This window comes from Nesoenas mayeri (genome assembly GCF_963082525.1).
Source record: "Nesoenas mayeri genome assembly, chromosome: 5".
Classification (NCBI taxonomy): Eukaryota; Metazoa; Chordata; class Aves; order Columbiformes; family Columbidae; genus Nesoenas; species Nesoenas mayeri.
In genome coordinates this window covers 16,401,695-16,424,353 of record NC_137548.1, presented here as the reverse complement: position 1 = coordinate 16,424,353, position 22,659 = coordinate 16,401,695, and the positions used below count along the sequence as shown (strand labels likewise).

Below are 22,659 nucleotides of genomic sequence, written 5' to 3'. Positions count from 1 at the left end.
ATGCCATACTTGGTTAAAAACCAAAGAAATTAACTGAAATTCTCTCCAACCTTAAGGGAATCCACATTTAAGACTAGTTGTCAAAGTCTAGTGGATTAAAACGATGGGAGTTATACCTCCCACCTCCTTTTCCCCATTTCCCTTCTCCTGCTCTCCTGTACACACACCATGAGGGTACAGCAATAGCTACATGATCCAAGGACTTTGAACAATCTCAAACACTCTAGAGGACCATGTCAGGAATGGCTTCTTACAAAACAGGTGAAAAGTGACTTGTATTTTGTTAACACTGCAAGCTGTATCCAGCTGTAGACTGGGGTGGAGAGGAGAGGGAAATACCAGAGACTTTTGGATAAGAAAAAAGAGTTTTTGTGTTTTAAGGGATTAATAATGTATAGAAGGATAATGGTTGAAAGATGAGCACTAATATAATACTTTGTGGTATGTACACAGAAAAGTTTGCTGGATTACAGGAATTTAGGCAGCAATGGGTGCAAGTGCACGTCCTCTGATCAGTCAGTCATTTTTCAGAGGGTTTACAATTTTCCCTATGAAGAGGACAGTGCGGGTGTATTTATCCAGAATCACCAGGAGAAAGGGCCTGTTGAATCTGACTCGAGGCGGATGAGGAACATCTCCAGATCTCCAGGTAACCTCCTTCACCGTTGCCCCCGCCGCTTCAGTGCCGTTCTCATGAACATTCAGCACAGCTCTGTGGATCACCTGCAAGGACACAAAGCTAAACGACCTCCAGGTGACAACCTGGCAAGAGGAGAGCAGTCTGCCACCCTTCTTGCTCTTGCCCAGGGGAGCCCTGCCTGGGGCAAGGCCCAGCAGCACCAGCCTCAGGAAGGTCATCACCAGCCATCCTCCTTCCCACTGCAGCTCCACCATCCATCAACCCCTCTTGCCAGTTCCTTTACTGCGTGTGCAGGGAGCAACCCTCAAACAGCAGACAGTGAAAGTGCACTCAAGATGACTAATGGAAAGAAACCCTGGAAGCAAAAAAACCTGGTAATTTAGCCTAGACTTAGTTTTGCCTTTGGCAGCTTCATGTATTATTGTGAATTTACCCTATCATCTACTGAAAAAGAATAACTTTCTGAGAGCACTAGAAGGGCAGGAAAAATAGCCTGTTGACCTTTGTAGGGGGAATTAGAGGATATTTTGCCAAAGCTAGTGTGTTACCTTTAGATAATTTTGTTTAGTAGCCAAAAGAACATTTAATTATATGTACTTCGTCTTCCTCACCCTCAAACTATGTATGTGTAACCCCTTGTAAGTATATTTGTCTTCAGTTTTAGGGAAAATATGGCTTGCTTTGCCTCCATACAGGCAGCTATTGATGACCGAGTTATGCTTCAGAGACGGTGGGATAATCCTTTCATGGGTTATTAATGCCAGATTATTGGGAACAGGTAAATCCTGTGGTCTTTGTGTTTCGTGTGCTGACTTACTTTTGAAAGCATCAGTCCAGGCACCTCAGTAATTCCTGACAGATCAGCTTGTTCAGTAAATAGGTCAATCATGCCCACTTGTTTGATTATCTTTTTCACATCGTAAGTGCCAGAAATAGAAAATTTTGGAATATGCAGATGTATTTTTCTGTAACAAATAACATGAACATGGACAAATTTTCATCTAGGTAACACTCCTCAATGGTTTCATTATAGTTACACTTCACATTTATTTTTCTTAATGCTAAAAGTCTGCTCTCACGTTTCAAATAGCACTTCTGACTAGGTTAACAATCTAATATGGAGGGCTGGAGCAGAATGAGCCCGTTATCCTCTGCTGCCACAGGAGGATTCAAGGAATTCAGTGGAAGACACAGCTGTTCCAACTCTGTAGCAAACAGAGCTACTATTTCTAGATAGTTTTTTTCAAAAGATCATAACCGTCTGTCCTAAAGCTGTTCAAATATACAATAGGGCTTGGACCACCACAGAAAAAGCTGCAGTAATGGTAAATAAATAAAATTTTCTCTTTTACATACAATGCTGCAGATCATACCTGACCCTCTACACCCAAACACCGAATACTTCAGAAATAACATTCCATTTTATTTTCACAATGTCCATATATGAAACAAGGGTCTGTTAACTTCATCATGATGCTAAGCAACTTGTGGTTGAGCCAGAAACTTAACCCAAGATGGATTCCATGTTCAGTGCCCTATTTGTTCATTACTCGCAGCACTTCTTCATTTTCCAACTAAGAAAAGGGAAGTCCTGCACAGGAGAGGGACCATTAAGTGAACAGAGTTCAGTAAAATAGCCTTTAATGTTTTGTCTTGGTGAGATAAACACTACTGATCAATAACAGGCTCACTTTTCACCTTAGCAAAAGCCCTTACCTGTCTTGGAGGGACTTTTCCCATTTAGACACAGTCCTTTTCAAGAAAGCATCTTCCACCTGCTTCATCTTCCCTTCATCAGGCAAAACAAATAACGCTGCAGCATTTCCATTGTAAGGTATCTGAACGAGCCAACAAGACAGCTCTTCATCAAAGTAATTTCTGTAATAACCCTTTCGATACATCATGTCAACTTTTACAGATGTTTTCTGATCCACAAAAAAATCCTCCTGCCTTGTATATGAAGTACTGAAGGGTTTCTTCCAGTGGGCTTATGACAAAAAGAAAAATAATTCAGCAAAATACAAAGAGGAATGGCCACAGTGAATAAAACAGGATCTGGTCCCACAATCTTCCTTTGATTAGTGCAAATATTTTTCAAGATACCGCATCCTCAGATGTTACACCATTGCAGCATTTTTCTTTTGTTTTGTTTTTAATTTCAAGTGCTTAAAGATAACTACAGGCAGATAATACTGAAAACATCATCTTTCACTAGAGTATGAGTCTATGATCACATTAAAGAATTTACTAAACTCAACAAAGATATTTGTTAAAAAATACAGGTATTTCACTCAATCAGGTGAGGACACAAACATTTATACTGACAACAAATAAACAGGGTTTTATCGCAACATTTTCCAGATACTGAACATGGCTTCCTCAACTTAAATTATTATACTACAGTTTATTTCTCTTAAGTTTTCATTCCCTGTCATAAGCAGTAAACCTAAGTCACAACTTTGCACCCTTTGATATTTCTTACCTTTAAAGAAGACATAGTTAACAAGAACCATTGCCGTGAGAGGATCAAGGTTTTTCACTAGTTTAACAATTTTCCCATTTGTCTTTTCCTCAATATAAGCATTGATCTGGTTCTCAGCACCAGAGGAGTTGTTAAAGTCAGTAGAAAATACCTCAGATTCATAAAAGCTTTCAACATCATCCAAGAACTTCTGTAGTGGTTTTAGTGTCTCTTCTATAAAAAGGGCATTGCCCAGGCTCAGCTGGAGCTCACTATCTGAACGGTTCAGCATGTGGAGGAGTTGGCAAAAACCTTCATGTATTTCCTGATCTTGAGTCTTTTTCAGGTTAAAGGCAAGCCCTTCCAGAATCTGCGTCAGTGTCGCTGACTTGGCCCCAAGTGCCAGCATTGCAAAGGAAGCAGAGATGCTTATAGGTGAAAAGAAAATATTTTGATCAGTTGCTTCGGATGCAACCAGCTTGTAAAATGAAAATGCAAAGTCAGCATTGCTGGGAACTAGTTTAACAAAGGTTTTGTTCTTAAGTGGATAAACTTCTTCCCTGTGAGAACTGTGTCCTGGGTAGTATGCCCCTTTAGGATCATCCTGTTTATTATGTTTATGAGGATTCTGATGACACTGGGCAACAGTACACAAACCAGTCAGCACTAAACACAAGGAATACGTGGGCTTCATTTTCCTTTTAACTGTTTCTGGAAAAGAGATAGATACACAAAACATGGCACAAAAATTAATTTCTTCATGCTGTGTGTTCCAGGCAAGTAAAATGAGGCTCTCAAACAGATCTGTTCTCCAAAATCCCACACCTCGATATTTCACATTCCTGATGCATGCCAGTGATCCCCAGAAAGAATGTGCCTCTTGATACACTATTTGTATGATCAAGTATTCTCTCAAAAGAGGAAATTTTTGATCATATTAACTTTTAAAAAACAGGGTAGGACTGGTGACTTTTTTTTTTTTTTTTAAACTGGAAGCTTATGACTTTTTCCCCAGAGTAACTGGTGGAAATTGCTTTTGTACTCGGTACTGCAAAATGACTACTGCAGCCTTGTTAGTCTTCCTCAATTCATCAAATAATTAGAGACTTGAATCTGTGTTAAACAAAAATGTGATATCAACAGAGATCATACTGTCTAGTACCCAAATTGTAAAATACTTTTATAGCTTCTTCAAAGATAAAATATTGGATTTGTGACAACAAAGTCTCTATAGATATTACTATTATTTACAAAATATTTTTTAAATTTAATTATGTGACGTTTCTTCTTCACTAGCAGACAGGTCCTTCTGGTTCTTGGCATGTTTTGATGTTTTGCATAACAGTTTTAGCCCTTTGTTTACATGTAAAAAGATGCCCTTCTCGGACAACAACATAATCTGTCCAAATGAAATATCCTAATTATCCAAGGGAAAATTAAAAGAGTACTTACAGTGCTACAAAAAGGATCTTACTGCGTCCATCTGGCCTTGTCTGCTCCTTCTTTTCAGTACCATTGAACAAGATTAAGGAGAGTACTCTCGTTAATCATTAATTAGCTCAAATAAAAATTGCCAGCAAGGATGCAAAGCAAGCAGTAATGACGCTAGATATTCTGGACAGTTTGTCCAACCCAGACACAAGCTAGCAGTGCTGGGTGGTGGGGCTGCGGACAAGAGGGAGCAGAGCAGGGACTGTATCTCCTGCTGCTTCCACACTTGCTGAGTGACATGAGAAGCTGCTGGTGTATGTGCTGGGCAGGAGACTCATACCCTTCATGGCTGGAACTGAATGCTGTGACTTCACGTGAAGGCCACCCCTTGCCTGGGTCTGGTTTTGGGTCTTTTCCTAAGGGCAGCGGACTGTATGTGGCTGGTGAACAGTCTCCAGATTTCTTTAGAGAATAACATATGACATTATCACTCTTCTGAGACATTTCCAGTGTACACAGTTGTTCACTCATTGTTGGCCATTGCTTGTGACTGGGTACTTGGGGACTTCATGAAGAGTTTTCCCCTGATTTTTAGAAAATACATCACAACAAAAACATCACCACTAAGAAACAATTACATTAGACAGTTCCAGAGACTGACTGCAAAGACAGACATGTGGCTAGTGGATATCTTGTTTCCTCAGGTTAGCCTTTGTATCATATGCAACTGAAATGAACCTCAGCAGAACACAGATCAGGCTGCCAACTCACCTTTCAGCCACTGCTAAAGAAGACATGCTGGCATCACTGGATGATATTCAGGGTTGAATATTGTATGTGGATGGAACACTCAAGGACAACCTTAAATGGGAAATGAATGTTTTTTGCAGTTCTTGTTGCCACTGTGGGACTCCTCTCCATTATGTAGGATAGTTTTGTAACTCCGCTTATCAGTTATAGTGTCATTTCCATAATGTAAATGTGAAATATGCCATCTGGATCCCATTGATTCCTCATTGCCAGAACACTCAAGAGGTTGATAGCAACCATCAGATTTTGAAGTGAGGGTAATATCCATAATCTATAAATCACTGAACCATTGCCCGGTAACTACAAGTGACAAAAAATAGTCAGCAATGTGTGTGGTCACTGGCTTATTACATCTTATAAAACAGTGAACAAGATTTACAAGAAGGAAAACAGGAACTTGAGTGTTTCCAGTCCAGCAAGCTCTGTAAACTCATACCAATAACCCTAAATCTTCATTAATAGATATAAGTTTGTGTATTAGCAGTGATTCAGAAAAAAGATGAATTGTGGGACAGCCTGAAGAATTACTCCTTTTTGACTCAGGATGCATGCAAGGACACAGATACCAATACAGATGGTCTTAGTTCATACTGGCATTGCAATAATGTAGAGATTTTCAACCTATGGCCCAAATTCAGGACCTGTAAAGGAACTCTGAAATGCAATCAAGAAACACACGCCAGCATATGTCCCCTTGGATTCATTCCTCTTACCATTGCACTAATCCTTGGAGCACCAAAACAAAGCTGTTTCCTATAAGGCTGCATGTTACTGAATGTCACTGGTATCCATTTCAAGGAGGATCCATAAACTCCACTATGCAGTTGATGGTGCTTATCCATACCTGAAATTTCATCATGGGGAAAGACTTTGGGAAGGCACCACAGCTGACAGGGGATGCAATGCCTGCTGAAAATGCTCCCCTGTCATAACCGAGGCTGCAGGGAATAAATGGTTGCAGTTCTGAGAATTAAGCAACCATCTTACAAAGTGGAGGAAGGGAAGGTGAGGATGAGACCTGGTGGGTAAATGCCTGGATAAAGTAATGAAGAGGAATGAGGGGGCAGGTGTTAGGAGAGGACAGAAACAAATGAGCCATTAGAATATATCCAGTCCCAGAAATGTTTCTGCAGCTGTGTCACTAAATCATGGGCAAAACATGTCATGCTTATTGCCATTATTACAGCCATTTTTATTACATCAAGGCTGTACAATATCAATTCTGTTACTTTCTAAAAATGAAACATTTGGCCTTACAATTACAGTGCTCTGCTAATATCCTTCTTTGGGATATGACAGACAATTTTGTACCCTCAGTCTGTTACCAGAGCCTCATACTTGCAATGAAATGATGTAGTATATCGTACCTTTAAAGAAAAATATAGCTATACATAACCTCTGCATAGAATCAAAGTTCTTTCTACTTTGCTCATGAATCCCTGTTATTTTCTTCACTTTCTAATGAAAGGTATATTTATTAGCCTCAGAGATTCTGGCAACTGTGTCTGTTTCAAGCTACCTTCTGATGCAATCTAAAACCACATAAAGTAGGAAACATTTATATTGCTTGCAATAGCAAAACCACATTTGTTGTGGTCTATGGCTTGGAGAGCATCACAGGATTATGATTTACACCTTGACTACATCAGGAGATAGCAATTCAGTGATGCCATGTTGCCCAGCAAGTAGCTAATCCGTCCAGAGGACTACTTTTTCCAGGCTCCACTGTTCCAAAAGTAGATGTGTAAAAGATAATGCACATAATTCCTTCTTTACCCTCTAAGACAGCCAACACTTATTACTGTCTGTTTCTGGGGTTTCTTGCTTTTATAGTTTTACATTTTATTTCCTTTTGTTATATAGTTTTTTACCTTGCCAAGATATTATAGAGAGAGAATAATTAACACAAACAAACAAACAAACAAACAAGTCACTAATTAAAAATTTCCATGTGCTGGAAAAAACAGAACATACTTTCTCACCAATGTTACTGACCAATACTGAGAACCCATATATAATTTCCTAGAACGGCACTAACTGGTCATGTTGACAATAAGTTCTCTTAAAAGACTGTCATGGTTTAACCTCAGTGGGCAACTAAGTCCCACACAGCTGCTTGTGTATTAACCTCCACCCCCTGCAGTGGGATGGAGGAGAGAATTGGAAGGGCAAAAGTGAGAAAACTCATGGGTTCAGATAAAGACAGTTTAATAGGTGAAGCAAAAGCCATGCACACAAGGAAAGCAAAACAAGGGATTCATTTACTGCTTCCCACGGGCAAGCAGGTGTTCAGCCATCTCCAGGAGAGCAGGGCTCCGTCACACGTAGCGGTTACTTGGGAAGACAAACAGAATCACTCTGAACATCCCCCCTTCCTTCTTCTTCCCCTAGATTTTTATATTGCTGAGCGTGTGTGATATCAACAGAGGAATAATCCTCTGGTCAGTTGGGGTCAGCTATCTCAACCATGTCACCTCCCAGCTTCTCATGCACCCCCAGCCTGCTCACTGGTGGGGCAGTGTGAGAGGCAGAAAAGGTCTTGACTCTGTAAGCACTGCTCAGCAAGAACAAACAACCCTTTACTATCAACACTGTTCTCAGCACAAATCCGAAACATAGCCTCAGACTGGCTACTATGAAGAAAATAAACTCTATCTCAGCTAAAATCAGCACAGAGACCAACCTAGAAGATGCTTATCATTTCCATTAACTCCAGCCTCCATTCTAATTTGCATTTCTCCACCAGGGAACCTAGATCTGCTCATTCCTTCACACAGGTTTTACTTCATCTGTTTTGAAGAAATCAATTCTTAATGTGCAAATCATGATAACTGAATTTAAATATAGAAGTTGAGGAAAAGTGAATACAAGATGGATTCTAATCCAAAAGGATTTTGTTGTGTGGATGTGGCCCGATCATGTGTTTACTTTGTTGCTTACTGCTGAATCATAGGCAGGAGGATGTAATCTGGCGGATGTTCTTATCAAAAGCAAACTTCAAAAGGAATACATTGTAACTGATAAAGATAGGTTTTGTTTTTGGTTTGTTGTTTTTTTTGGTTTTTTTTTTTATGTATGGGTGAAGATTTTCACTATCTTCTCAGAAAAGAGCATTAGTATAGATGAGAGGATGAGAGCCTGTGCCAGAATGGAGAACTATGGTAATACACAGCAAAGAGCTGTGCCAGGTCAACACACGTCCCGCTCTGCAAGCTCCAAACCATCTGTCTCCTTAGCAGAAGTCCCAAGATATGTCAGGTGTCAGAATGCCCCACATGAGGTTTTCAACATCTGTGAAAAGCACACTTTTGGTGAGAAGTATTTAGGAGTCTGAAGGCAATACTTGAAAGGGAACTGTGCCTTCTTTCTCTCATTTTCAAGCCAAGGCTCTTGTCCTGTGGTTGTCTCATATGGCTGCAGAATCAAGCAATAAAGCTGGGCAGGGCACACCATTTTCTTCTTGAGCTCAGCAGTACTGAACTTTTGCTTACTAACTGGAGCACTTGATTGCTTGATGTGGATGCAAGACCCTCAAGTCTGACAAACAGTTCAACCTGAGACAGCTGAACTCAAATCATTCACTTGGCAGAAGAATAGCTCATTTTCAGGTGACAAGAGGCTGATGAGAAAGTGAAAGTTCCCAGCCTTCTTTCTGACCATCTTCTGCTTAAGAATCAAAACAAATATAAAAACTGCTTATGTGAGATGTGTAGATAATTGTGTGTAGATAACTGTGTGTGTTTTCATCTACCTGTGAAAAATACATGATATCTATGCATGTAAATACGCCCACCCCGTCGGTATTCACAGTACTGGAGAAAGATCAACTAGTATGATTTGTTAACCTAATAATGCCAGCACAAGCTTGGGAAACTTAGGTTTCTCTCCAAGAACAATTCAAGTAGAAGAAGAAACAAAGGCCCTAGGAATTGTTTTTGAATGTGATACCTGATTGCACAAGATGTACAAGTGTTATTAATTCTAGTCATATGAATAGTATGCGAGTAGTTCTGCCAAAGATAATTATTATCTTTGCTAAATCAGAACCTGTGGCAATAATTAATGCATTATGATTTGAACTGAAAAAAACCTGAAGAAATGCTATCTCAAATTAATTGTGATGTTTAGATAACATAACAATAACTTCAAAGCGCTTTTTAAAGAGTTTTGAAGAATTGCACATTCAATAGATTTTATATGCAGAAATTCCCACAATGTTTTAAAGCAATTTTTGCTGAAAGATAGTAAAAATGATTTTTTTTACCATCCTGATATGAAGTGATGTAAAAATATTTTAAGTTTATGTACCATGATTTTGTTGAAACAGCTGAAAATCACTGTCAAATGTAAGGAAAAAAAAAATAGTATATTAAAAATAAGGCATTGCAATAAGTTGGTTAGGCTGTAAATACCTGGGCTGAGAGACATTAACTCTTTCAGAGAATCTGCCATGAGGAGAGAATATGCCATTAGTTATCACTACTTTATTATTTTCTTTTCAGTTAGATGTAGACTCCTTCCAGCAAGCTGTGGTGAGGTAAATACATCTGTCTTTATCTGATCTTGAAGTATGATGGTTTAGTAACCAGCAGCTCTATAGGCAAACTATCCTATCATCGACTTCAGTAGTGTCCTCAGTATCAACCTGAAGCAGGGCAGCCCAGTAGTCCTTCAGGCTTAAATTGTTGTCTGTTTCTAAGTGAGATACTTTGAGCTTTAAACTAGAGTCCTGCAAAACCATTTTGGAGAGGGTTTTCCAAGTGCATATAGTGAATTACAGAACGGGAAAATGATGAAATTATGCATCTTTGACCTGTTGTTCATTGTATGCTTTGGACTGAACGTGGTTTGCTTACCAAGCGAATGCAGCTGACCTAAGTTTCCACTGCTTTACACTCCATATATAAGCTACCGTTATGGATAGAAAGCACTAAGCATTCACATTGCCCATGCAGAAATATGTTTCTAAGATAGAAGGCAGCTGTTAATAGATTAGATTTATCTTGGGCCAGTGCCTATATGATGGGAGGACACAATAAATTTCTTTCTGCAGATCATAATAGGGAGTCTGACCATCACACTTGGGTAAACACAGGTCTTTTCTCACCTTTCCTATTGTATTAGCTCACGTTTCCTCAACAAGAAAAGCCTGAGTTTGGCAGTGCAAGAGATTGTTGAGAGCTCAAGAACTTTTATTCAGTCTCCTCGGGCTGGGCTGAACACACTCCCCAGAAAACGCTCTCAGCCCAGGTCTGTCATGCAGGGGAGCACCAGGAGATTATGCATGAGAAACAAGTACTGGGCTGATACACCCTTGGGGTTGCAGGATATGCTGTGTGAAGAACCACCCTCCTTTTATTGACTTTGAACCTGGCACCTGCATTCAGTCTCTGTTAACCCGGTCTGAGCCACAAATAATTTTCACCTTTATGCTGTCTAAGTTGTTACTTTTCCAGGCTGAAGATCTCTCACCTCAAATAGGAGCTGTTCTTGAACTTTGATTAATCTTACCATACTTTTCTAAAAATTTTCCAGTTTTCATTCATCCTTTCTGTTGTTACAAGACCAGAACATGCTCTAATACAGGCACAGATGATCCAGAGATTTAGACAGTGGCACACTGTTCCAAATTTTTTTTTTTTCCCTAATGATTTCTAATATTCAGTTTGCCTTCTTACCCACTACTGAGCTTATCTGTACATGAACTACCTAACATAACACCAAACCCTTATTCCTGAATGCCAGAAGTCAGTTCAGGTATAGCATTTCACCAGTCCTGCAGCAAAAAAAATAACAAGAAAATTAAAATTCCCGGTGACACACCAACAGAAAGTGTCTTTTCTTTCTGGTTTCAAAATGAGACAGAATCTGTCATGTCCATTCCTTGATTTTACCAGAAGATGGTGGCACAGGACTCTTTTTCCTATAATCCCCAGAACCTGGGGGTCCACACTTACAGTTCTACCTGCAGAAAGCAATGTAGCAGAATAACACTAAAAGCTTGGCTTCTCACAAGGATCTTACTACTCTGACCTTTGAGCTGGATTAGCTAAAATTGAGGTAATTTTCCATGCAGTTAGAATATTTTCTTCTTAGCAGCTAGCATGGTCTTTTATTTTTTATTTAGTTTGAGAACAATGAGAATGGGATAGAGTTAATGTTTTCTTCCAGCAGTTTTCCAGTGTTTGGGATTTGGTAAAAAAAGAATGTAAGAACTCATTAATATCTTGGCTTTTGCCAAGGGGATGAAGGACTTTTCATCTGTCCAGTGGCAGGTGCAAAATAGCACTGCAGAGGAACAAAATGGTACAGCACCTAGATCAGCATAGTCGTTCATCAATAAAGCATTCACATACCATGATCTTCATGCTCCATACATAAGTGGGAAGTTGCTGGGGATGGTTTTTCTTCTTTGATGGCCACTGTCCATGTGGGTTCTGCTCCTGGTGCCTGATCCATGGCTTCCCTACACCTATTCCAATCTCTGTGTTTCACTGAACTCACTGTGCTCGCGGTGCCCATCCTCTGGTGCTCATTGCTGGGAGCGTGTGCTCCTGTAGCTAAGTATTGCTCTGCATTTTTGTATAGCTTTGTATATTTTATTATAGTCACGTTATTATTCACTCTTCTTTTATTATTATTATATTTTTTTTTCCATTCCAGCCAATGAGTCTATCTTTCTTTTCCCTTCCTTCCCCCTAGGGAAGGAGAGAGTGGCTATCTATTGTTTAGCTGATGCCTAGAATTAAATGGTAATAAACTGGTATACTAAAATGATAACATTTTACTAGCAGAATTTGCCCTACGGGCTTTCTTCTCTTGGTGTAAAGGAACCTTTCTTATGCAAACAACTTTTAGAATGACAAGTTCAGCAGAGAATAAAAGTTCTCTCTTTGAAATGAAACTGTTCTACACAAAGAAGCCTCTTGGCATTTCTATTTAAATTTAAAATGATGCCTTACATTATTTTCTACATGGCCTTAAACAAGCACTAAGAAAATCTCTTATGTAGATATTTTAGAATTACACTTGAAGTTTTTTGGTCCCAAAGCCAGATAGAAGGTATTAGGGCTAAACTTTGGAAAGCGTTATCATTTGTTATTATTTAATAGATTAACATCATTGGCTAGAGTAAGAAGTAGAAGGCAGATCAGTGTGCTGAATTAATATACTCAATAAAATGAAGTTTGTGATATGATTCCATTGCTCATATCCCTTTTCTTAAACAAGTCTTTGACACTGTAAGCTTTTAGGAAGCTGAGGATTCTGACAGGTCACTGGAATGGTTTAATGCAACAATTCTCTTTCCTGTTTCAATGGAGGCAAAAGGGGCTGTGTGGTTGTGCTTAGCCTTTGCAGCTCGCAGGTTAGCACAATCACATTTCCATCAACAGTTTAGATTAACATGCCTTCACAAGAGGCTTTGGAATTCAGTCTGTACCTTTCTGTCATGATTGCTGAACCATCTTTCCCACCCTGCCAACTTAGAAGCAGCTAGAAGGGCTGGAGTATACTTGCCTCTGATGCCTCTGCTCAGTCACCCTTGACACAACTGCGAATATGTCAAGGTTGACACACAGCACAATGACAGGCATGGACATGATGTAGTAATTTCTGGCTGGAGCACCTGGGGCCCAAGATATCTGAAAATTTCATCTGTAAGATTTTCCAGACGGACAGAGCTCAGACTTGGAACACTGAACATACAGGAGCAGAGAACAAACTCAAGCTGTACATTCCAGTATCTGTGAATCCCTTGAATCTGTGAGATATGGTATGGCTTTTTTGATGGCTGAAGAATCTGCATCTGTGTGAACAGCAAATCTGAATGAGGTCTAAGAATATGGTCTCTTTTGCTTTCATTTGCATTTTAGAACCTACATTTCATTACATCTTTTATCTCCTCTATATGCAGATGTTTTCTCTTGCTGTGACATTTTTTCCTGGTTGCAACCAAAATTCTTATGACAACTACAATCGTTAGTGAATTACCTTATTCTATGTTGTTTTTTACTTTCAAACATTTTCCTTCAGCAAAGCATCTTCCACATCATCTGTGTTTCCTATATGAGACTTAGTAAACAATGTAGCAACTTTTCCTTAATAACATATTTGTTCAAGCCAGGCAAAGCCTTCTTCAGACCTTCCATATGAGCATCACATTGCTCCTAACAGAAGTTTTCCAACCATAAAGGATATGCTCTTTTTTAGTAAAGTAATAAATCATGAGTATTTTGTTTCCAAATGGCTTATGGAAAAGAAACTGAATGGAATCCAATATAAGAGAAATAAGAACTCATTTGTATAAATCAGACAAATTCCCTTGTAATAAATTAATCTCCAAGGGTAGGATTGAACTTAAAAGCTACTTTTGTCATAGAAATTCTCTTTCACAAGAAGCCAGAAAAGTCATTTGTAATAACATCAGTGCTGAGCTTGAGTTTATGTAACCAGTGTATCAATCATACTCAAAGACATCAACATGACATGAATGAATTATATTGTTTTCTTTAAAACTGTTGGTCTAAGGAAAGCACAATTACCAAATTATTTTAAAATGTATTCTCTGTTAAACCTGGGACTGGGAACTTCAAAAATCTATTTCCAGATAAGTCTTTGCTGGCTAAAAATTTACAGGAAATGGATGATCACACCTTTGCATACACATGCTCAGAGTAAATCTAATGAAAGCAGGCCCATGTGGGTAAGCACAGAGGTGCACTGTCCAACAAGGAATGTTGGCTGGATGGGTATGATTAGGAGGATGTGTCGCAGGACTCAGAGATACTAGCTCATGGTGGTCTTCATGCTCCTTTTCCTCCTGAGAATTTCCACTCATCCCAGCTCCCACTGCAGTGAATATTTAGAGTTTTCATTAAAATATTTGTATTTAATAATGTAATTCTCTTGCACTTTTTTTCTACTGGAAAGCTCTAGTGCCTCTGTTACTTGGAGACAAGACTTGAATGCTGGACTAGAGAGTAACACTGCTATTAGCTTTTGTTTCATTTTGTTTTGTTTTTAGTACCTCCAAAAGCTATTTAGACTCACATCAAAGATGAGCTGGACTGTGAAGCACTGAGACCACCTTGCAGTGGTACACCACCTCCTGTACAGGTACTCCTCATTCCCAGAATTCACAATCAAAAACCACCCTGCCCAGGAATTACCATGATCAATTAATTTTTAAGAGCTTAGTGATTCTCTACTTGAAATGAGTGTGAGTACAGGGGAAAAGCCTGGTGCTTTTGTTGTGGTGAATCTATTGAAACAATCAGAATATGGTTGACTTACATCTGGGTGAGTACCCATTTCCTTGAAATAGTAGCAGTGATCAAGGGCTGGGCAGATGACACAGCTCTGGGGAGACAGCTGGTGTGCCCATTCAAGGGCGAGTTCTCCAGATACCAGAGGCTCAAATCACATAGCTGGGAATAAGAAAGTCCAAAGTGCTGGTAGCATCTGATTAGCAGGTCTTACATGAGCAACTGGTGTTTCTGTGATTATCTGATTGCTTTGTGCCTTTTGCCATTGAGTCAGCTCCTTTTCTTTTTGATGAAAGGTAAAATGCATTGAACACATACTGCGTTAGACCTGAAATCCCACTGCTTCATGTTTTGTGACAACATGCTGCATGGACTCTGCCATGGGGCAAAGCAAACAGAGCTTTACTGACAGAAGCTATCCCATCAGCAAACAGTCCCAGTGGACCATTATCAAGGTCAGACAGAACAAACTTGCTGTCTCCCACATGGCTCAGAGGCTGCCAAGAGAAGCGTGGCAATACGATCTGCTGGGACACAGCAAGGCTGCACTTCAGGGACCCAATGAAGTGCGTAACTATCCAGTTCTTAAAGAATATTATCAGGACTAAGCTCACAGTAGCATCAACTAGATATATTTAGCCACCTGGTCTGTGGATCTCCATACTGTGAACTAGACATTTTTTTGCCTTCTATATATGTATAGCACAAGGTTAGTGTTCTTTTTTTTGGTTTGGTTTGGTTTGGTTTGGTTTGGTTTGGTTTGGTTTGGTTTTCCCCTGTCCTCCAAACATTCCCCCATTCCGGAGAGATTTGGGACAATCCCTCTTCCCTCTCCAGGTCCCTTCCAAATCTCAGGCCAACCTGCTGGTGTGAGCATGAGTTCCTCAACTGTGGTGCCCCACATCCTTGTAGATACCTCCCAAACCCATCCAGCATTCAAAGGTGCCATGCTTGATACTCTTGCCAGGATCAGTCATTCTTCACACTCCAGTATGAAAACTGTGCAGCTGTCCTCCTACAACTCCTTGCCTCCACTCTTGAAAGCAAAGACTTTTGAGGTAGACGAGGCAGGAAGTTGCTCCATGTGTTATTTCCCAAAGCCTCTGCACTGTCCTAGCAACCATGAGATTTTTCCTAGCCCTTTAGCAATAGGCCAAGAACCTGTTTTTCTGCCACCCCATTCTGATAAAAATCTCACCATTCTACCTTCTAATCAGCACTGGTGCACTGATTTATCAGGATGGGATCTCACCGGAGCTGCTCTCAGCTCTTGTTGAATTCATACAGACACTGCAGAGCAGGCTGCCTCACACCACAGCAAGTTATCATTGATTTCAACTCCATAAAAGCCACTGCCTTGCACAGAGGTGTGGTATCTCCCAGTTCACTGAATGATGGCATCTTGCTGCAGTAGATGCAATAGCTCAGGGCTTCCACTGAGTTCTTGCTGCTTGAAGCAAATAGACTCAGACAAGACAGCAGTCTTTAAGTCCCCCTGAATCAGAAGCATAGCATGTAGCCCCCACTGCACATCATACTCATGCTATAAGCACTAATGGCTCTCAATAAAACATCTCTGTGCAAGGTAGACCAAATCTGGAAGAATAGGTCAGAGGACCAGAGAGATGTCAGAGGTAAGGAGGTTATTTGCTGTTCTGGGGCTTGCAGGCTTGCCTATTGGCAGGACCACTGTAGAAACAAGAAATGTATATTCAGGAGCATTACCTTCCCAGGGACTGGGACTAAACTCCACTTACAAGAAATGTATCCAGGGTAAATATACAATGGGACGACTCAAAGTAGTGCAGTGGGAGAGCAGCTGTCAAGGCAGGAGTCAGCCTCTCCTTGAGGCAACAGATGCAAAATAAAGGGTTTGCTATGGAGTTCAGCAAGGCTGAGCGCTGGGCCCCAGTTCTCCACTGCAGTGAAAGAGTGTGATCTGCTGGCACACAACAGCAAGAGAGTGTTTATGTGTTTCTTGAAAACAATTTTTTACCCAAGTAGGCACATAAGGAGACAATTCAAATAATTGCCATCGCTAGGTGAGAGAAGTTGGATTCATTCAACAGCCTTTAAAACATATTTTACAGACACCCTGCTATATTAATAAGAGTAAGTGAAAGTTTTCATTGATTTTAAAATATTTATAACCGGATAGGATGAGACTGGAAATCACAATGATTTAAATGGCAATGCTTATTTTGTTCATCAGCCATAGCAACGGTTCATACATGACATTGTAGCAGGACAATTCTTTGACAGTTTGCTCCTAATGTCACTGTCTCTTACAGGTTTTTCTGATCCTCTGGGCTACAAAAAGAGACTTACAGTGAGTGCTTCAGCAGAATAAGTCTATTGTCTCAGGGATATTCTCTTTTTTATCTTTTTTTTTTAAGATGTTCTAGACAAAGGGTTGGAACATGTGAATGAAAACAGGTTGGTTGAGGGTAGACAACAACTACCTAGGAAGCAAAGAACTATGTAAGGAAGAAAGGACTGTATAGGGACTGGCTCAGGTGAGCACTCATCATCAGAAAGTTCTGGAGAAGATATAATAAAATTGCAGGGCACTTGTTACCTATTGGGATAAAGTTTTTGGTGAGTAATCCAGAACTGAAAGCAGTCTGGACAAAATTGCTTAGCAGAGACAATGCACTTTTAAAAATTACAGCAGACTTTACAAAAAATTATCTTCCAAGGAAGATTCAGAAAATGTGTTAATAACTTGAATTACTCAACTGGGAAAAATATTACATTTAAAAATTATCAGTTGCTTGGGATTTTTTGATACTTTTGCCGGGATCAGTCATTCCTCACACTCCATTTTTTTTTCTTATTTGTTTGATGAGGAAATTCCTCATTTACTTCTGAATATCCCTCAATCAGATAGTAGTTGATAGCACAAACTAGCTCACAGGTGAAAACACTGCAGCAAATGTAACTCATGGTGAAAATCAGCATGTTCAGTAACTCAGCAATTACTTCTGAGTAGGATCAACAATCTTCCCCATGAAAAGTGTGGTGCCAGTTATTTTTTCGGTAATCAATACAATGAAGGGCCTGTTGAATTTGAGGGTAACAGAAGGATGGAAAACTCTGGTAAGAATAATGGCTGTGGCTCCTGCAGCCTCAGTTCCGGCCTCATCAACTTCCAGCAGGGCCTTGTGAACTGCCTGCAGGAAAAAGGAGAAAACACTGTAGTTTATATATGGGACAGCAAGAAGGAGGTGAAGATAAACTCTCTTCTTATGGAATGTTTAAGAGAAGAAAGGTGTGATAAAATCCAGTGACGTAAATTTTCTTGTATGGTAAATTTCCAACAGCCTGCAACAGGAGTGTTTTCCATCTCAGGAGTGAATGAGGAGAGCCAAAAATAAAAATGTACACACTGTAGGTCCAGAATCACCGGTGCTGAGTAGAGGGAGATAATAACAGTCCATGCACTAGATGGTTTGTTTCCTCAGATGGTTTGAACTTCCTCTAGCAACACTTTCTCTGTTATTCCAAGCTTAGTGGAAGACTTCTGTTTAAATGTTAATATAGGAGCAGTATTTGACATCTTTGCAACATTAAATAGTAACTTAAACTGACTTGGTGAAATTCTGCTACTGCAAACTGGAAGTCTCCTGGACACTTTGAGAATATTAAAAATTAACTACTAATCAAAACAGATATCACTATATCCCCCTCATTTATGATTTGACACAATCACTTGTAAACAAACATATTTCAGTGCCAAGAAATCATTTAAAAATCTCATCCAACTTTTCTATGTACTTAATATCCAGACTTTTTATAGTGATAATTCAAAGGTAGGAGAGCAGACCCTCTCTGTAGAAAAGTACAATTCCTAAGCAAACCCCTACATGTCATTTACTTACAACTTCAGTAGGACAAGAAGGGAAAGGAAGTCTTTAGAATTCCAGATATAACTGATCAGAGCAACCAACCACCACCCCACCACCAGCTCTGTCCACTTACTTGTGAAACTCGAAGATCATGGCTGCCACTAATTCCGGACAGATCAGCATTACCAGAGAACAGTTCAGTAATGCCCATTTCCTTGAACAGTTTTCTAACATCATAAGACCCACTAATAGAAATCTTTGGTAATTGCAGATTTAATCTCCTGTTGAACAAAGAAAACAAAACAGCAGTGAGGCATTACAGCCTTGTTTCAGCCAGCAGGCTGGACAGTATGCAATTCAGTGACACTTGAAAGCATTCCCTTGATTGCTAGTTTGTTGGATGGTAGCACTTGTATTCCCTGAGTGATTTTGGCATCCAGGGAGATATGCCATCTTCTTGCAACTACATTCTCTCTTTGATTTTAGAAAAAAAAAACCCAACTATTTTCTTCATTGCCACTCTTACATCCCAGTGCCAAGACATGCACAACTAGCAGGGTTTTTGTGACTAGAGGGCTACAGAGAGTAAGTAGACTAGCTGTGGAAAGGCTAAAAAAAAAAAGGGAAAAAGAGGATAAAATCTAAGACACAGTGAAACAAATGAATTACTTTAGTAGCATGAAAGAATAGGTAGCCAAGCAAGTCTTGAGGAAATTGATACAATGCTGTGTACCCTTCTGTCAGGTCAGAGAGCCTGCAGTTACTCATCGATTATGCTCTGCTCTGGCTGGTTTTAGGAATCACTTAAAACCCTGCTTTATGGAATCAGGATGTTATATCCAGGAGGAGGAGACCTGAAATTACTACTTTATCTTAAAAATAATACTGTGTCCTCAAATATAGTAATCCATCTACCTAGAGTTACCTGCTTGTAAGTTTGCTATCCCATTTACAAACAGTTTCCTTGGAGAGAGCATCTTCCACTTGCTTCATCTTCCCATCATCAGGCAGAATGAGCAATGCTCGTGCAGTGCCCTGGTAAGGCAGTTCTACCACCTCGCAAGACAGATCCTGGTCGTAGTAACTGTCATAGTTATAGTCACGCTGCATCATGTTTACTCTAACAGATGCATTTGTGTCCACAAAAAAGTCATCCTCGTATGTACGCAAAGGATCAAAAGAATTTTCCCAGGCAGCTAATGGAGGAAATAAGAAGATGTTGCACTCAAACACATGAAGATCATAAAAAATGGCTGATATAAATCAGACTAACTTAAATGTTAGGATACTTGAGGATTGTTCATGGGAGAAGAGGATCACTAAATCACTTCAGCCTTCTGCATAACACACAATAACGCATTTTAGCTGTACAGTAAATTCAGCGTCATAAGTGTCCTGCTGAAAAGCAACCAAAGGTTGTTGAGGACCAGTTGAGAGAATCCTGCTTCTATTTTAGACATATGTTCCCATCACTTGTGCCTTTTATGTCATTTAAATTCAACTACTTCAACATTCAGCCACAGGATCTTGTTATGCCTTTCCTGTATCTGATGCAAGCTGACTGCACTCAGCCTGGTGAGGAATTCATCAGCAGAATAAGGGATCCTAATACTCAAGCAGGGCTCCAGAAGAACAGGCCCTCAAAATGCTGTGTTCCAAGTTTATATGCAGCATACCTAGTAGATCTACTGTAATTCCAGGAACCCTGGAAGTGAAAGGATGTCGGTCCACTAAGTTTGACTGTCACATACAGTCAGCATAGAGATCTTAGAAATGTCTTCAGTTATTGTGCCCTCAGACCAGCAAGACTGCATGCAGTGGGTACCTGTCAATGAGGCAGTCCACTAGAGTGGGACTTCACTCTCCACAGCTTTCAGGCAAATTGGGACAAAATCAAGCAATCAATATTTCTCAGCAATCGGATACCCACTTTTGGCCAGATGAAATCTTTACTTTGAAGGTTCTCCACAGTTTAGCTCTTTCCTAAATACTCACTCTGCTAATAAATCATCCAGAGTTCCCTACAATATTTGTTTTGCATCAAGATCATCTATTGGAATATTATGTTAGATATCTGTCCTGGTTTTGTTAAAAAACAAGTTTCTCTTTCAGTGAATTTGCCTGTCAGCTAAAGGTTTCATATTAGCTGCATTTTCCTGGAGAAGCAGATACATGTTTTGGTAAACATAGCAATGGAACACTAAGTTATTGATAAGGACAGATTCAGATCTCGTGAGAGGGGCAACGAGAAACAGGTGACCAAGAAACTGACCAACCGTGTATAACATTCCATTCACGTGAATACTTCATATAAAAGTGGGAGATCACGAGGATCTCGTCCCTCTTTTTTTCCCTTTTCCTTATGGCTGACATTAGGAGAGGACCTTGCTAGTCGTCCCTGCGAACTGAGGCCCAGTGACAAATTGAATCCAGCTCCAGTTGGCTGCAGAGTCCAGTCCAGGACTTTGGGTGCCGGCTCTGCAGTTGCTGAGACTTTCAAGATTGGTTTTGTATATTTTGCATTATTTTCTCTATTCTTATTAGTAGTGTTAGTAAAACATTTTTAATTTTTCCAACTGTCTTCTTTCTGTCCTTCTTTTCCTCCTGATCGCCTGTCCTTAGTGGGAAGCGGGGAGAGGGAGGGACAAAAGGGGGAAGGGGGCAAGTGAGGAGGTTAACAATACATCTGCCAGAGTTTTATTGTCACCCTGCAATCTAAAACCTCAACAATATCTTACCTTTAAAATAAATGTAGTTAACAAGAACCAACACAGTACTTGGATCAAGATGACCAATTAATTCTGGAATTTTCCCCTTGGTTTTCTCCTCTACATATTTATTGATTTGCTTCTTAGCTTCTTCTGGTTCATGGAAATTGCTAGAAAAAAATTCTGCCTCATAAAATTTTTTGGTATTTTGTAAAAATGTCTCCTGTAGTTCATTCCCAATAGCTGTAAAAAGGGCATTCCCTATATTTAATGTGATGTTAACATCAGTACAGTTCAGTACTGCTGAAACTTTATAAAAACTTTCATGTATGTCATGTGTGCGAGTCTCAGTCAGACTGTCAAAGCCCAGTCCTTCAAAAATCTCAGACAGGGTGGTTGACTTAGCACCAACAGCCAGCATGGCAAAGGCAGTGGAGATGCTCATGGGAGAAAAGAAGACATTTTTATCAGTTTCTTTTGATATAACCTGTTTGTAAAATCTAAATACAAAATCTGCATAGTTAGAGCCTTGTTTTTCACAGTTATGTGTCAATAAATTTTCTGTTCCATCATGCAGATTAGTAGGATCAGTTTCATGGCAAATGTCTTCATGGGTTACGGCACAAAGAACAACAAGGAGTAAACACAGGCACAGGAGATACTTCATCTTCTTTTCAGATAAATCTGTCACAAAATAAATAGTCATTAGGTGAGCAAATGGTTATAATGATCTTGGTAGTAAGAAATAGTGAATAGTTTGTTAGTATAAATACTATACAATGCAACTGTAAAAATCTAATGTACGTATGATATTTAAAGTGCCCATGGATACAATATTAAATGTCATTAATAAATTCAAACAAAATATAAATTAAAATATCAGGCACAATAAAACTATAACATTCAATTGCAACTGCCCTGAAAAGGCAATGAAAGTATAGAACCAAAGTTCATAATAATCTCTATTAACAAGGACATTATCTTCCCTGGATCATTGTCTCCTGTGGAGTACATTTAAACAACAAGTTACAATCAGGTGAGACAGGGTATGGGTTTCAATGACAAATACTCCATAGTACTTGCCCAAATGCAGTTTGGTCAATGTGAGGAAGAAAAAAAGAAGAAAGCTCATTTCTCACTGGAAGTGGGATAAATTCCCTCACTTTCATCATTGCGGCAGCACATGGGCAGACGGCTATTATGGACTAACCAGTGCTTGTAAAATTCACACCCTTGTTTACTTCATGGTTACTTACTCATATGGACAGTCATTGGCCACAGTTGATAAGTGATGGATGAAAGTCACCTACATCAACTTTAAGACAAAATTCAAGGCCAAAGCTTGGAGCACCCTGTGCTGTGGCAGCAGGACACTCAGAACTGGGCATAAAGACATGTGGGCAGCAACAGGTTTGTACCAGATAATGACATGTATGATTGGAATGAAGAGGTCCTCCTTTCAGGAAACTGCAACAACGTTAAATGGTGGCTTGCC

General features: G+C 39.7%; 1 protein-coding gene across 1 annotated transcript; it reads right to left on the bottom strand.

Moving 5' to 3' along the window:
* Positions 1–516: 516 nt before the first annotated feature.
* Positions 517–21,831, bottom strand: LOC308040564 (uncharacterized protein; the record flags this gene model as incomplete). Its single annotated transcript, XM_080344645.1, is given in 9 exon segments — positions 517–723; positions 1,458–1,605; positions 2,357–2,627; positions 3,123–3,831; positions 3,834–3,864; positions 17,591–17,781; positions 18,590–18,737; positions 19,382–19,652; positions 21,195–21,831. Coding segments are annotated over 9 exon segments (2,613 nt in total).
* Positions 21,832–22,659: the final 828 nt, after the last annotated feature.